At 43.6% G+C, this 16,362-nt stretch overlaps 1 protein-coding gene across 1 annotated transcript; it reads left to right on the top strand.

The window, feature by feature from the left end:
- Positions 1-274: 274 nt before the first annotated feature.
- On the top strand, positions 275-15,425 carry GP6 (glycoprotein VI platelet). Its single transcript, XM_023650509.2, has 8 exons — positions 275-453; positions 2,689-2,724; positions 2,842-3,099; positions 8,675-8,959; positions 9,871-9,924; positions 12,807-12,866; positions 13,721-13,771; positions 14,319-15,425. The coding sequence occupies exons 1-8, from the start codon at positions 420-422 to the stop codon at positions 14,552-14,554; spliced, it is 1,014 nt and encodes a 337-aa protein (XP_023506277.1). The 5' UTR covers positions 275-419; the 3' UTR covers positions 14,555-15,425.
- The last annotated feature ends 937 nt before the right edge of the window (positions 15,426-16,362 follow it).

Here is a 16,362-nt window from a genome sequence, read left to right as displayed (position 1 = left end):
CACCATCAATGCACGAGGGTTCCAACTTCTCCACATCCTCCTCAACATTTGTTATTACCTATCTTCTTGATTATAGCCATCCTCGTGGTGTGAAGTGATACCTCACAGCGTTTTGATTTGGATGTCCCTAACGAATATGAGGGAGCTTATGGGAGTGTGGGAACACAGACAAAGCCTCCACAGGCAGATGTGGTGCGACACCCGGCTGGTGACAGGAGATAAGCGAGGCTCCCTGGAGCTTGTTTGCAAGTCATTCCATTGAGGGGATGGCTCCAGCTGGATGAGTCTCAATTAGGAAAAGCCAGGGCTGATGGGGGAAGGGAAGGGAGGCTTCTTCAACTTCATCACACCCTGTGTCTCTGCTCCAGCCCCCACGGCTTCCCTCCCGGGCTGCAGAGCTCAGGAGGGGCTGAGGAACCATGTCCCCAACGCTGCCTGCCCTCTTCTGCCTTGGTGAGTCCTGAGGGTCCATCCGGGAAATGCTGAGGGACAGACAGTGGGCTACGAGGCAAAGAATTTTTAAAAAACTGAATCAGCGATGAATTTCAGGACAAGAGGGGACCTCTGAGGGCCCCTTCGTCTGTTGGGTGGGAAAATTGGGACCCAGGGAGGTGAAGTGTTTGTCTGAGTTACTCTAGTCTATTCATGCCTGGGACAGGAAATGAACACGGGTCTCCCAGTTCCGGCTGCAACCTTCTCCCACAAACCACCTTTTATTTTTTTTTAATGTGGACTCGGTGATATTAGGACTAGATTATATAGACTTAATTTGTCAGAATCCCTCATGATACTGGAGGAAATAATCCCGCCATTTTCGACGACATGGATGAAACTGGAGGGCATTAAGCTAAAGTGAAATAAGCCAGACAGGGAAAGGCAAGTCTTGTACGATGTCACTTCTGTGTGGAATCTAAAAAAATTGAACTCACAGAAGCAGACAGTAGAGTGGTGTTTGCCCGGGGCTGAGCGGTGGGAGAAATGGGGAGATATTGGTCCTGGGGTTCAAACTTCCAGTTATCAGAGGAATAAGTTCTAGGGATCTCATGACAGCATGGTGACTATGGTTGACGTGACTGTATTTTATACCTGAAATTTGCTGACAGAGTAAATCTTGTGTTCTCACAAAAATAAGGTAATTATGTGAGGTGATGGGGGCGTTCGTTAGCTTGACTGTAGGGATCATTCCACTCTGTATAAGAATATTGAATCATCACGTTGTGCCTCTTAGATATAGAAATTTTTGTCAGTTATAGCTCCATAAAGCTGGAAAAAGGGACAGTCCCCCATAACGGGGTTGGCGGTGGGGTCAGGTGCATTTCTACGGCCTGCTCCTCATCGGGGTTTGTGCCAGCCATGTCGTATGCATGATTTCCTTGTTTCTTTAAAAGAACTTTATCACTAAAGGGATAGAGGCTCCAAGGGACCAAGCAGGAAGGAAATAGTTGTGTTACTGGGGATAAGAGGGCAGACTGTGAACGCAAACAGTCTCTCATTCATTCATTCTTTAACACACACTTATGTAGCACTTACTATGGGCTAGATATTATTCTGTTTTTTTTTTTTTAACAGACACTTACTCATTTAATCCCCCAAACAGTCCAACGAAGTAGGGCCTATTATCATCCCCATTTTACAGGTGAGAAAGCTGAGGCCCAGAGAGATTAAGGAACTTGTTTAAGGTCACACAGCTAGGGCTCGAATACAGACTAAGGAATTTTGGCACCAAGTCCACATTATTTTAAACTAAAATATGCTGCCAATGTTTGAATATACCTCTTACCAGCTGCAGGACCGCGGACAAGATACCATCTCAATAGCCTGATGTATAAAATAGGGGCTTATAATGGTACCTAACCAGTAGGATTGTGGTGATCCTGAGTCTATTCACAAAGCTCTCAGAACGGCACCTGGAATATTTCCAGTCACCTTGGCGGGTTGCATGGAAACCTCGGAAGGACTGAGGTGGGGTTGTGTTGGGCAGTGGACCAAGATATGGGTGGAGCTTGGGCACATGGTACAGAAGAACCTGGTGTGGACAGATGATGGGGCTCAGATGGGGCTGGTGACAAGTGTGTCACCCCCTGAGCTCTGGAGTCACGGATGATCTGGGTTCACCACTTCCTAGCTGTGTGTGCTACAAGAAATGGCTTAGCCTCTCTGTCCAGTTTCCTAATGTTTATAACGGAAACAGTAAGAGTCCTTTCTTCCTGTTTGTGTGTGTGTCTGAGGGGGGATAAGGATGGGGTTACCAGATGGAACACAGGATGCCCAGTTAAATTTAATTTCCCATAAACAGCAAATACTTGTTTAAGCCTAAGTATATCCCATATATCTCATGGAACATACTATGCAAAAAAAATTTATTCGTTGTTTATCTGATGTTTAAATTTAACTGAGAGTCTTATATTTTTATTTGCCGAATCTGGCAACCCTTGTGAGACATACAGATAATGCTACCAACTCCTGTCTCTGTCTCTGGATAGATTTGCTTATTCTGGACGTTTTGTATAAATGAAATCATGCCATCCGTGGCCTTCTTTTACTTATGTGCATGGGTGTCTTTGAAAAAAAAATAATTATGACAGAAGAAAGCAAACGCACCGACATATCTTATCACCGTGCCCAGCGATGCGGGACGTGTGGGTTCAAGTGACATCCTAACGTTTGGTCCTTTCCTTCTGTCCTCAGGACTGTGTCTGGGGAAGGCGATGCAAGCTCAGAACGGTGAGTCCGGATCCCTCCTCGGGGTTCAGCCAGTGCGAGGGCAGGAGGGGGCGTGAGGGTCCGGGAGGAGGGGCCTGTGGGGAAGCTGGCCTCGGCTAGGCTCTGCTTCCCTTCCAGGCCCACTGCCCAAGCCCTCCCTCCAGGCCCTGCCCAGCTCCCTTGTGCCCCTGGGGAAGCCGGTGACCATCCGCTGCCTGGGGCCTCCGGGTGTGGACTTGTACCGCCTGGAGAAACTGAGATCCGGGAAGTATATGGACCAGGCCGTCCTCGCCATTCCGGCCATGACGAGAGAGCACGCCGCACGCTACCGCTGCTCCTACCAGAATGGGAGCCTCTGGTCACCCCCCAGCGACCAGCTGGAGCTGATTGCTACTGGTAACAGGAGGGGAGGAGGCGGGGCGTGGCCGGATGTGTGGCCTCAGGGCTACGTGGTCCTCAGCTCTGGGCCTGAAGAGGGTGTGGATGGGGATGAGGATGACAGTAAATCTAAAAATCCCAGGGGCCAGGGATTAGGGTAGGGCAAGAGAGGCACTGGCCTTGAGTGCCAGATTTACGGGTGATTCTAAAAAAACCTCGTTAATCAACATAAATAATATGCTAAGGCGATGCCTTCAAAAAAAAAATTGAAATTAATGCAAGAACACCCACAATGAACAAGTGTCAGGATTTTCAGTGAAGACGGGATCCAACAGTGCTGTGCCGAGCCACATCTGAGCCTGATGCAAAAGGAAAAATGTGCATTTTCCTATCCATGTTCTATTGCATTTTTGTTTTTTATTTTTTGATGTAATAAGATGTTCTCAGCTTATGCCTTTCATTTCTAAGGCATTTTAATTTTAATTAATGAATTTCTTCTTTTTTTTGTGTGTGTGAGGAAGATTGGCCCTGAGCTAACATCTGTGCCCATCTTCCTTTATTTTATGTGGGGTGCTGCCACAGCGTGGCTTGACGAGCGATGCCAGGTCCGTGCCTCAGATCCGGGCTGAGAGCCCCAGCTGCCGAAGTGGAGGCTGTGAACTTAACCACTATGCCACCAGGCTGGCCCCTAAAGCATTTTTAAATGGTTATTTTCCGAAGTAGGTTTTGAAAATATCATTTTTGAGTTTGCTTCCATGAAAGCTAGGAGAGTAAAATGATGATAAATTCTGGTTTTGTTGATGTAAATAAAATATTTAAACTTAAAATAATGTTTTAAGTTTTAATGTGTTTTCAAAACCTTCTTTAAAATTTTTCAATAGTTTTTTCAACAATGTTAATAGTGTGGAAAAAATTAACCATAAAAAATACATGAAAACGTGTGTAGAGAGGCCCACATTTCCCCTTTTGCCTCAAGCCCCTTTGCTGGGCACAGCTAGATCTGTTTTCATTTAAAATTTTGATATTTTGTTTATTGTGAATGTGTTTGCGTTGATTTTGATTTAAAAGTTACGTTAAAATATTATCTTGATTACTGAGGGTTTTCTTTTCACCCATTTACATTTTGCATCCAAGGAGGGTGTCTCACTCATCTCACCCTAGTTCCTGACCCAGCATACGATGGTCCCCCAGGCCTTATGTGCGCCTTGGGGATTGACTCAAACCCTAGCTCTTCTTTTTGTAAATTTAATTATTTTATTGAGGTCATATTGGCTTATAACATTGTGTAATTTCAGACGTACATTATTATATATCAGTTTCCATATAGACTGCTTCGTGTTCACCACCAACAGTCTAATTTTTATCTATCACCATAAATACGTGCCCTTTTACCCCTTTCACTGCCCCCCCTTCCCCTCTGGTAACCACCAAGCCGTTCTCTTGGTCCATGTGTTTGTTTCTCTTCCACATATGAGTGAAATCATACAGTGGTTGTCTTTCTCTGTCTGGCTTATTTTGCTTAACATAATACCCTCAAAGTCCGTCCACGTTGTTGCAAATGGCACAATTTTGGTTTTTTTATGGCTGAGCAGTATTCTGTTGTGTATATGTACCATATCTTCCTTAGCCATTCATCAGTTGATGGAAACTTGGGTCGTTTCCACATCTTGGCTATTGTGAACAACGCTGCAATGAACGTAGGGATGCTTCAATCTCTTTGTACTGTTGCATTCATGTTCTTTGGGTAGATACCCAGTAGTGTGATATCTGGATCATATGGTATTTCTATTTTTAATTTTTTGAGAAATGTTTTTTTTTAAAGATTTTATTTTTTTCCTTTTTCTCCCCAAAGCTCCCCAGTACATAGTTGTATATTCTTCGTTGTGGGTCCTTCTAGTTGTGGCATGTGGGACGCTGCCTCAGCGTGGTTTCATGAGCAGTGCCATGTCGGTGCCCAGGATTCGAACCAGCGAAACACTGGGCCTGCAGTGGAGCGCGCGAACTTAACCACTCGGCCACGGGGCCAGCCCCCGCTTTTTTTTTTTTTAATATTTTATTTTTTTCTGAGAAATCTTCGTATTGTTTTCCATAGTGGCTGCACCAGTTTGCACACCTAACAGCAGTGTATGAGGGTTGCCTTCTCTCCACATCCTCTCCAACATGTGTTATTTCTTGTCTTGTTAGTTATAGCCATTCTGATGGTTGTGAGGTGATATCTCATTGTAGTTTTGATTTGCATTTCCCTGATAATTAGTGATGTTGAACATCTTTTCATGTACCTGTTGGCCATCTGTATATCTTCTTTGGAAAATGTCTATTCATATCCTCTGCTCATTTTTTGATCAGGTTGTTTATTTTCTTGTCATTGAGTTGTATGAGTTCTTCATATATTTTGGAAATTAACCCCTTGTAGGATACATGATTTGCAAATATTTTCTCCCAGTTGGTGGTTTGTCTTTTCATTGTGTTCATAGTGTCCTTTGCCATGCAGAGCTCGTTAGTCTGATGTAGTCCTATTTGTTTATTTTTTCTTTTGTTTCCCTTGCCTGAGGAGACATAGAATTCAAAAAGACACTGCTAAGACCGATGTCAAAGAGTGTACTTCCTATATTTCCTTCTAGGAGTTTTATGTTTTCAGGTCTTACATTCAAGTCTTTAATCCTTTTTTTTTTTTAAAGATTGGACTTGAGCTAACAACTGTTGCATATCTTATTTTTGCTTTTTCTCCCCCAATCCCCCCAGTACATAGTTGTATTTTTTTTCAATTGTGGGTCCTTCTAGTTGTGGCATCATCTGGCCTGATGAGCGGTGCCATGTCTGTGCCCAGGATCCGAACCAGCGAAACCCTGGGCTGCTGAAGTGGGGTGCGTAATTTAACCACTCGGCCACAGGGCCAGCCCCACTTTAATCCATTTTGAGTTAATTTTTGTGTATGGTGTAAGATAATGGTCTACTTTCATTCTTTTGCATGTGGCTGTCCAGTTTTCTCAATGCCATTCATTGAAGAGACTGTCTTTTCTATATTGTATGTTCTTGTCTCCTTTGTTCAAGATTAACTCTCCATAGATGTGTGGTTTTATTTCTGGGCTTTCAATTCTGTTCCATTGATCTGTGTGTCTGTTTATGTGCTAGGACCATGCTGGTTTGACTACTACAGCTTTGTAGTACATTTTAAATTCAGGGATTGTGATGTCTCCAGCTTTGTCCTTTTTTTCCTCAGGATTACTTTGGCTATTTGGGGTCCTTTGTTGTTCCATCTAAATTTTAGGATTCTTTGTTCTATTTCTGTGAAGAATGTCTTTGGGATTCTGATTGGGATTGCCTTAAATCTATAGATTGCTTTAGGTAATATGGACATTTCAACTATGTTTATTTTTCCAACCCATGGGCATGAAATATCTTTCTATTTCTTTACGTATTCTTTGATTTCTTTCAATAATGTCTTATGGTTTTCAGTGTGTAGGTCTTTCATCCCCTTGGTTAAATTTATTCCTAGATATTTTATTCTTTTTGCTGTGATTGTAAGAAGGACTATATTCTTGACTTCTTTTTCTGCAAACTCATTATTAGTGCATAGAAATGCAACTGATTTTTGTATGTTGATTTTGTACCTTGCGACTTTGCTGTAGTTGATTATTTCTAATAGTTTTCAAGTGGATTCTTTAGGGTTTTCTGTATATAGAATCATGTCATCCACAAACAGTGAGAGTTTTACATCTTCCTTTCCAATTTGGATTCCTTTTATTTCTTTTTCTTGCCTAATTGCTCTGGCTAAAACTTTCAGTACTATGTTGAACAAAAGTGGCGAGAGTGGGTACCCTTGTCTTGTTCTTGTCGTCAGAAGATTGTCATATATGGCCTTTATTATGTTGAGGTACTTTCCTTTTATACCCATTTTACTGAGAGGTTTTTTTTTTTTTAAATCATAAATGGATGTTGGATCTTGTCAAATGTTTTCTCTGCATCTATTGAGATGATTGTGTGATTTTTATTCTTCATTTTGTAAATGAGGTGTATTTCATTGATTGATTTGTGGATGTCGAACCATCCTTGCATCCCTGGTATAAATCCAACTTGATCATGGTGTATGATCCTTTTAATGTATTGTTGTATTCAATTTCCAATATTTGTTGAGAGTTTTTGCATCTATGTTCATCAGTGATATTGGCCTGTAATTTTCATTTTTTGTGTTGTCTTTGTCTGGTTTTGGTATCAGGATGATGTTGGCCTCATAGAAAAAGTTAGGAAACATCCTGTCCTCTTCGATATTTCAGAGTAGGTTGAGAAGGATAAGTATCAACTCTTCTTTGAAGGTTTGGTAGAATTCACCAAAAAAGCCATCTGGTCCTGGACTTTTGTTTTCTGGGAGGTTTTTGATAACTGTTTCAATCTCTTCACTTGCGATTGCACTATTCATATTGTCTATTTCTTCTTGATTCAGTTTTGGAAGTTTGTGTGATTCTAAGAATTTATTGGCTTCTTCTAGGTTTTCCAGTTTGTGGGCATATGGCTTTTCATAGTATCCTCTTATAATCCTTTATTTTTCTGTGGTATCTGTTGTAATATCTCCTCTTTCATTTTTGATTTTGTTTATTTGGGTCGTCTTTCTTTTTTTCCTAATAAGTCTGACTAAGCGTTTGTCAACTCAAGTGCTATCTTCTCTTTAAGCTTGTCTCTCACAACCCTACTTAAAATTACACCTAGATTTAAAATGGCACTCCTCACTATCTGATATGCCATACATTTACTAATTCATCTTAGTTATTGTCTATTCTTTCTTCCCAATGGGATTTTTATTTCTTAGAGCAGAGAATGACACATCATAGTTGCTCAAGAAAAAAATTGTTAAATGAATGAGCCTTAGTTATGAGGCAACTTTTGTTGTTGCGAGTACTGTGTGGCAGGCGATGATAATGATATCACATTACATAGTTGTAGGTTCACATTTAGGAGTGGAGAGTCTGCAGTCAAACTCTGTGATTGCAAATTTCAGCTCTGCCACTTACTATCTTATGACCTCAGATGAGTTATTTAGCGCTGTGCACCTTAGTTACATTTATAAAATAGGGGTATTCGTAGTGATGAATTCATAGGTCTTTGAGAGGATTCAATGAATTGATATATGTAATGAGCTTGGAACAGCACCTAGAAGCTGGCACTTGGATACAAGTTTACAATATAGCTATTAAGTTCCCTAATATAAGCTTATGGTACACTATAAGGTTAAGCTGTTTTGTTACTACCACCATATTTTGAGTGCTTACTATGCATTAGATACTCTGCTAAATGCTTAATACATATTCTTTCATTCAATCATTCCCATTTTGTAAGAGAGAACACTGAGGCACAGATATTGGGGGGAGATTTATCTTGAGGATCACACAGCCCCTGAGCAGCAGAAGCTGGATGTGAGCTTGGGGCACTTTGATGTGACCACTCCACCATTTTGTGAGCTGGTGATGCGGAGAGTGGGCCCTCTAGGATGGACTCAGCTGGAAAGTTCCCTAGCTCTTAAGGAGGCTGGGGGAGCTTCCCACTCCCCAGCTGAGGCACCACCCACCATCTTTAACACCAGAGTTCTCTTCTCTCCCAGGAGTTTTCGCCAAGCCCTCGCTCTCAGCCCAGCCCAGCCCAGCGGTGTCCCCAGGAGGGGACGTGACCCTGCAGTGTCAGAGCCAATACGGTTTTGACCAATTTGCTCTGTACAAGGAGGGGGACACTGGGCCCTACAAGGGACCAGAGCGGTGGTACCGGGCTGATTTCCCCATCGTCACAGTGACTGCTGCCCACAGCGGAACCTACCGATGCTACAGCTTTTCCAGTGCATCCCCGTACCTGTGGTCAGCCCCCAGCAATCCCTTGGACCTTGTGGTCACAGGTAAGGGGGATGCAGACCAAACCTTTTTTCCTCAGCCTTCACAGGCCCTGAGGGAAATTCCAAGGGGAGGGACTGATAGGTGTGAAGGATGTATGCTACAGGATTCCACTCAATATGCAGCATATTTTTCCATTACACATACACACATGCATATGCACGTGAGACATAACAGATAAATATAGTAATTAGTAGAGCAAACAGTCTTAAGTCAAAGATGCATACAGCACAAGTATAATTGTGACTGCGGTAAGCAGTATGGATTAGAAGTACACAGTGCTGTTAGAACCTGGAAGGGGAGGCAGATTCGGAAGGCTTCTCTGAGCAATCCATCTTTGATCTGGCTCTTAGGGCAGAATAAGAGCTGACTAGGAGGGTGGAGTAGGTGGGGTGGGCTGCAAGTGGGTGGAATTGTGTGAACAAATGCCCTGTGGGGGGAAGGAGGTTGACAGATTGGTGTAGCTGCAAGGCCAGTGTGGCAGGAGGGTGGTGGGATGTGGGGATGGGCCATGTTTTATTTTTTATTAGGTATCCCCTTTCCCTCACATGGAATGCCTCCTCCTTTCTCCAGATATATCCCATGGTTCCTGTCTCCTCATCTGGTTCCCGGGAGACAGGAGCCGGTTTTGCTTCCAGGCCCAAACAAGGGGGCAGGTCACCGAGAACCAGAAGAAGGAACAGAACTGAGGCTCGAAAAGCCAGGAAGCCGGCTATAGGGACTGTCATTATTAATTAGCCCCAAAATGTGCTAAGTGTGCTTTCCCAATGCTATTAACCCCAGGACAATCCAGTGATGTAAATGTCCTTATATTCATTTTTCCAGGTGAGGAGACTGCGGCGCAGGAATGTTTTATTATCTGCTCAGGACCTACAGCTTACAGAACACAGAATTCTCTCCTTTTCTGATTTCTCAGGGACCTCTGTGACCTCCACCCGGTTGCCCACAAAACCACCTTCCTCCATAACAGGTATGTTCTGGAGGCTTCCCTCGGTGTCTGGGGTACAGGCACATGGATCCCTTCTCTTTTTTCTCCTCTTTGTCTAGATTTCTCAATTTATTTCACTTGTCTCTTTCACAAATTTGCTTTAGTAAAAAAATCCCTGGGGCCAGCCTGGTGGTGTAGTGGTTAAGTTTGCATGGTCTGCTTTGGCAGCCCGGGGTTTTCAGGTTCAGATCCTGGGTGCGAACCTATATACCACTTGTGAGGCCATGCTGTGGCAGGTGTCCCACATAAAATAGGGGAAGACCGGCGTAGATGTTAGCACAGGGCCAATCTTCCTAAAACAAAAAAACCCTTATTTCTTCCTGTTAAGAAGGTAGATACAACCAATAGTTAGATGTTACTCTGCTGTTCCACATCCCCAGCTCTATCCAGCCTTAGTGGGGTGCTTTATAAATGTCTAATGTGTAGAAGAGGAATCTGAAGGGCTTGTAAAATTGTAGATTCCGGACTCCGTTTCTGAGTCTCAATGCCATTGGTCAGGGGTTCTCAAACTTTAGTGGGCCCAAGAATCTCCCAGAGGGCTTACGAAGGACAGGTTTCTGGACCCCTCAGAATCTCTGACAGGTCCGGAAAGTCTGGGGTTGGGTCCAATAATTTTCATTTCTTACAAGTTCCCAGGTGATGCTGATGCTGATGCCCTGGGGATGTCACTTTGAGAAACACTGCACTAAATTTTGTGTGAGTCATCGTGTTTCCCCATTTTCAAAGGCGTCTCAGCTGATTCTGTCTTATTTGATGACAGCCTGTGCCTTAAGAAATAACGTGCTAGGCTGTGGCATCTCTAATGTTTCCTATGTCTCAGTGTAGACTCAAATCCCAAGGAACAAGAAGCATGTTGAAAAGATCCAGGGTTGACAAAAATGTGCTGACGTGTGAGGTTGAGGGCAGTATGGGGCTCTCATGGCAAATGAGCTGCAGTGTGTGTGTGTTTCTGATTGGAATTTTTTTTTTTTTTTTTAAGATTTTATTTTTTCCTTTTTCTCCCCAAAGCCCCCCGGTACATAGTTGTGTATTCTTCATTGTGGGTTCCTCTAGTTGTGGCATGTGGGACGCTGCCTCAGCGTGGTCTGACGAGCAGTGCCATGTCCGCGCCCAGGATTCGAACCGACGAAACACTGGGCCGCCTGCAGCGGAGCGCGCAAACTTAACCACTCGGCCACGGGGCCAGCCCCTCTGATTGGAATTTTTTAACTTTTTATTTTGAGATATAGATTCAGAAGAAGTTGCAAAGATAGTACAGAATGATCCCAGGTACCCTTTTCCTAGATTTCCCCAGTGGTTACATCTTACATAATTATAGTACAAGAGAAAAACCAGGAATCTGACATTGGCACAACATATGTGTATAGTTCTATGTCAATTTATCACACATGTAGATTCATGGAACCACCACTGCTCCAAAGATCCTATTCCAAGAAAAAAAACATACTATTGCATTCCCACAAAGATATTCCTCAGGCTACCCATTTATAGTTACCCCTCCCCTCCCACCATCCTTAACCCCTGGAAAATACTGATTTGTTCTTCGTCCTTTTAATTTTGTCATTTTGAGGATGTTATATAAAAATGGAATCATATAGAATGGAGTCTTCTGAGATTGCCTTTTTTTTTTTTTAAAGATTTTATTTTTTTCCCTTTTCTCCCCAAAGCCCCCTAGTACATAGTTGTATGTTCTTCGTTGTGGGTCCTTCTAGTTGTGGCATGTGGGATGCCGCCTCAGCGTGGCTTGATGAGCAGTGCCATGTCCGCGCCCAGGATTCGAACCAACGAAACACTGGGCCGCCTGCAGCGGAGTGCGCGAACTTAACCACTCGGCCACGGGGCCAGCCCCTGAGATTGCCTTTTTTTACTCAGCATAATGCCCTTGAGATCCATCCAAGTTGTGGCATGTTTCAAGAGTGTGTCCCTTTTCCGTGGCTGAGTAGTATTCCATGGTACCACACCATGTTTAAACCTAAATTCAAAAATTTATTAATGAAACTCACAGGAAGAGAAACAACAGAGAACAAACAACATTCAAGCTCTGATCCTACCATGGATAGGTGAGCATATGCTAGGCTTTGAGGAGTTGGTTACACCATAAAAAGGACCTCAGAGACTGTCCCCATACTAAATAAGAGCCACATATATATAGGCTGAGGGGGTTCAGGAAGTATTTTGGTGGTCATGTAAACATCATAGGAGGTCTCAGGTTAAGAAAATGGCCTTAGTCGGGAGGGAGGCTCTTATGCTCAGAGGCTGGTATCAGCTTGTTCTTCCAGTGAGCTCACACAGACCTCCTGATCTACTTCATATTTAAAAATTGAGATACAAGCCACATACCGTGATTTCACCATACTCACTAGAATAGCTAAAATTATAATAAAAATAAGCACAACTACAAGTGTTGGTGAGGATTTGGAGAAATTGGAACGCTCATACATTACTGGTGGGAATGAAAAATGGTGTAACTGTGTGGAAAATGATTCAGTGATTCCTTAAAAAGCAAAACAGAATTACCACATGACCCAGCAATGCCACTCCTAGGTATATACTCAAGAAAATTAAAAAATGTATATTCGCACAAAAACTTGTACATGAACGTTCATAGCATTATTCATAGCCAAAAATTTGGAAATAACCTAGTGTCCATCAACGGATGAATGGATCCATTTCTTATTAAGCCACTGAGAGACAGAAGACAACACGTCTTAGGACCTTTTGAGTTTGTCTCTCCTTAGTGTCTGTGCAGTGTGTGTTAGAAAAATGGGTTCCAGGGAGCCCAGATATCTCAGAAGGGGTATGGAGAGTAGGGGCTCGCTGAGCAGGTCTGACATTATTTACTTCTTTGTAATCCTTCTGCTTAGAATTCCCAGAAGCCTCCAGGAAACTGAACATCTCATTCGTAAACAAAGTCTCCACAACGAGTGAGTAACCAGGCACTTAATGCTCAGCAGAAGTGAGTATGAGGGTTGGGAGTTCTCTTCCATCATCTGAGGCTCTAGGCTTTATCTCTGCTTCACAAAACCACCTGACTCTTCCCAGGAAAGTCTTTGCTTTTAGGATGAGGATGGGATGGAGCTGGGCTCTGAGCTTTGGCACAGAGCAGCATTCTGGGTAATGTGGCTATTTCCAAGATGGTGGAGCCAAAGCTGTCATGGGAAGACCATCACACTCATCCCTACGCAGTGCTCTTCTGCCTGGGCTCTGTAGATCAGACCAATCTTGCTCCCATTGCCTCCATGCACAGCCTGTGCTTCAGCCCCACGTAGATCATAGGCTCCTGGACACAATGCATCCTCTTACCAGTCCAGTGCAATGCAAATATGCTTCCTTCATCCAGAAGTTCACTTTGACCTTGATTTTCCTGGGAAAAGTCTCAATTTCCCTCAAGACAGAAAACCTCGACAGATCCCCTGAGGATGTGTTAGATATCTCCACTGGGCCTGCACAAGTCTAGCTCTCTTTAGGCTGCTGATGCTGGCAGATTCTAAGGCCCTGATGGGATTCTTCCAAATCTTCTCTTCAAATTCTTTCTGGGTTCCCAGTCACCTTCAGGACAGATGGGAAAACTGGCTCATAGATGTTAAGTCATTTGATGGAGGCCCCACACCTAATAAGTGATGGGTCTGGGATTCATATCTGGGCAGCCTGACTCTGTACTGCATGCTCTTCTTATAGCCCTGAAATTGCTTCCCAAGTGCATGTGTTCAGGGTAGGGGCAGGAAGATGGGTAGGAGAGATGGTCCCATCCCTTTACTCTTACCTTTTTGATTCTCAGAGCCTTCTAGGAATATCACCGTCTCCCCAAAGGGGTCAGACACTCCAACTGGTGAGTAAGTGGTCTTCTCTGGACAACCTCCCTTCCCACCCCTGTGTCTTTACCCAAAGCTGGCTGATCTCCCTCTACAGAAGCGACAGCTCTATGATGTTAGGTCCTGGTTTGCAAAGTATTAAAGGGAGAGGGATTATTAGCATGTGGAGATCAGAACTGGGCAAAGATCAGGTGTGAAGGTTGAGATTTTCTAAAGGGTCGAGAAAGACAAATTCCATCTCTCTCCCCACCCCTTTAACAGTCTTCTCTTCCACAATTAGCCAAATGACCTGGTAGTGTTTGTGTGTGGTAAGGGGTTGTGTCAGAGGCCTGTGAGGGGGTGTATGGAGGAGGTTATATTTAGAGAATTGGATTTATCTAGTCTTGACCTTTGGAGGGGTGAGGTGGGGAGGGACCTTCTAGGAAGGAGATTGGCATCCTAGCTAGCATAGAATAATCAGATCTCAGATGAGGGATACAGCTATGAGAAACCCAAGATGTGGCTTGGAGTGGGTCCTTGGGATAAGCTTTTATCACTTGCTTCTGTCTCTCTTAATCTCTCCAGGTCTTGCCCACCAGCACTACACTAAGGGCAATCTGGTCCGGATATGCCTTGGGGCGGTGATTCTAATACTCTTGGTGGGGTTTCTGGCAGAAGATTGGCACAGCCGAAGGAAACCCCTGGTGCACCGGGTCAGAGCTGTCCACAGGCCACTCCCACCCCTCCCACGGACACAGAAATCACTTGGTTGTCAGGAATGGGGTCGACCAGATGGTCATAAACCTGGGTGCCACCATTAGAATCCCAAGGCTTGGTTATATCTAAGGGATAGGTCATGGGAGTGGGAAGAGGACTTGTATGGCGTGTGAGAGAAAGAGGCTAGAGGCTACAGCTGTGGCAAAGGAGGGCCAGTGGCCCTTTCTTGGAGCTCCATCAAGAAGCTGGTGACTCAGTGTCTCTTTGGCTCTGTGCCGGAAACTCCTTTTGTTTGGGATGGAAGGAATGTCGTGGATGCCAAAGTCTCTTCACCGTTATCTTGCATGCTGTGGATTTTGTGGTACCCTAACTGGGCCATCATCCTTACTCTTCTGTCAGCCTTCTCTAAAAAGGGTTCCAGATTGACCTCTCATATTCTTAACTCTCATAGCTGACCTTGTTCTATTCTCTGCACAAAACCCTCCCACATTCCCCCCTTGCCCACCTGTGCTCTTTTCTGGTTATCCCCAAGCTACCCTTCACTCCAACCCTATCCTCAAAGGCAGACTGATAAATCTCCTTTTGTTTCTTGGAATGGGCCTGCTGCTTTCAGGCTTTTGGGCATTCTGTTCTTTTCCCTAGAATATGATAGCTATAATTAACCTGTCAATGGCTTCTCTTCATATTAGAAAGAGAGTCCAAAGTCCTAAACTTGTCCTACAGACCAGAATAGGTAAATCCACAGAGACAGAAAACAGACTGGTGGTTGCCAGGGGTTGAGGGGAGGAAAGAATAGGGAGTAATTACTTAATCAATATATATATATATAATCTTGGGATGGTGGAAATTTTTGGAACTAGATGGAGATGGTGGTTCCACAACATTGTGACGGTGCAAAATGCCACTGAGTTGTTCACTTTAAAGTGGCTAGCTTTATGTAATCTGAATTTCACCTCAATAAAAAGAAAAAAATCATTCTCCCTGACATGTATTCATCTCTGTGTGGGGTCACTTGTCCTAGGGAGCTATGTGGAATATGTCAGATATACTTTCCCTTCCCTGTTACCAGCCTCCAGCCACCTGTTGGGGGCTGTCCCCTCCTGCAAAACTGAAGCCTCTCTGTTGGTGACACGCACAGTCCTTAGATGGAATCTAGCCTGGCTCCTCCATGGGTGTGACTCTTGTACACACATGGGGTCCCAGCTCCTATTAGAGTGAACCTCAGATGCTGACCTCGGATGATAACTTTCTCCCAGGGACCATCTTAAAGATTGGCCGTGATGATATTCTGGGCTTGGCCATGAGATTTTCTAGAGAAAAAGAAATAGGTATATTTTTAATCGGTTAGAATAGTATCTCCACTTTTCACTGACAAATTCTGTGCCTGAATGTGATGCTGGGGGAGAGGAATCTTACTCCAATCTTAAAACCTTGAGGAACTCAAGCAAATACACTAAAATGTAGATAATTCGCATATTACATGATCTCATTTATATCAAGAATCTAAAATAGTCAAACTCATAGAAACAGAGAGTAGAATGGTGGCACCAGGGGCTAGGGAGAGGGGGAATGGGAGAGATATTGGTCAAAGGGTACATAGTTTGAGTTATGCAAAAAGAATAAGTCTAGAAATCTGCTGTACAGCATAGTGCATACGGTTAACCATATTATCGTATATGCTTAAAAATTTGTTGAGAGGGTAGATCTTATGTTAAATGTTCTGATCACAAAAAGAGAGGGGGAGGAAACTTTTACAGGTGATGGTTATGTTTATGGTGATAGTTTTACAAGTGTATGCTTATCTTCAAACTCATCAAGATGTAAACATTAAATACATACAGTTTTTTTGTCAATCATACCTCAGTAAAAAAAGATAGCAGCAGCAGCAGCAGCAGCAAGATTAAAGAATGAG

This window comes from Equus caballus, chromosome 10 (genome assembly GCF_041296265.1).
Source record: "Equus caballus isolate H_3958 breed thoroughbred chromosome 10, TB-T2T, whole genome shotgun sequence".
NCBI classification, from domain to species: Eukaryota; Metazoa; Chordata; class Mammalia; order Perissodactyla; family Equidae; genus Equus; species Equus caballus.
This window is presented reverse-complemented; position numbering and strand designations above follow the sequence as displayed.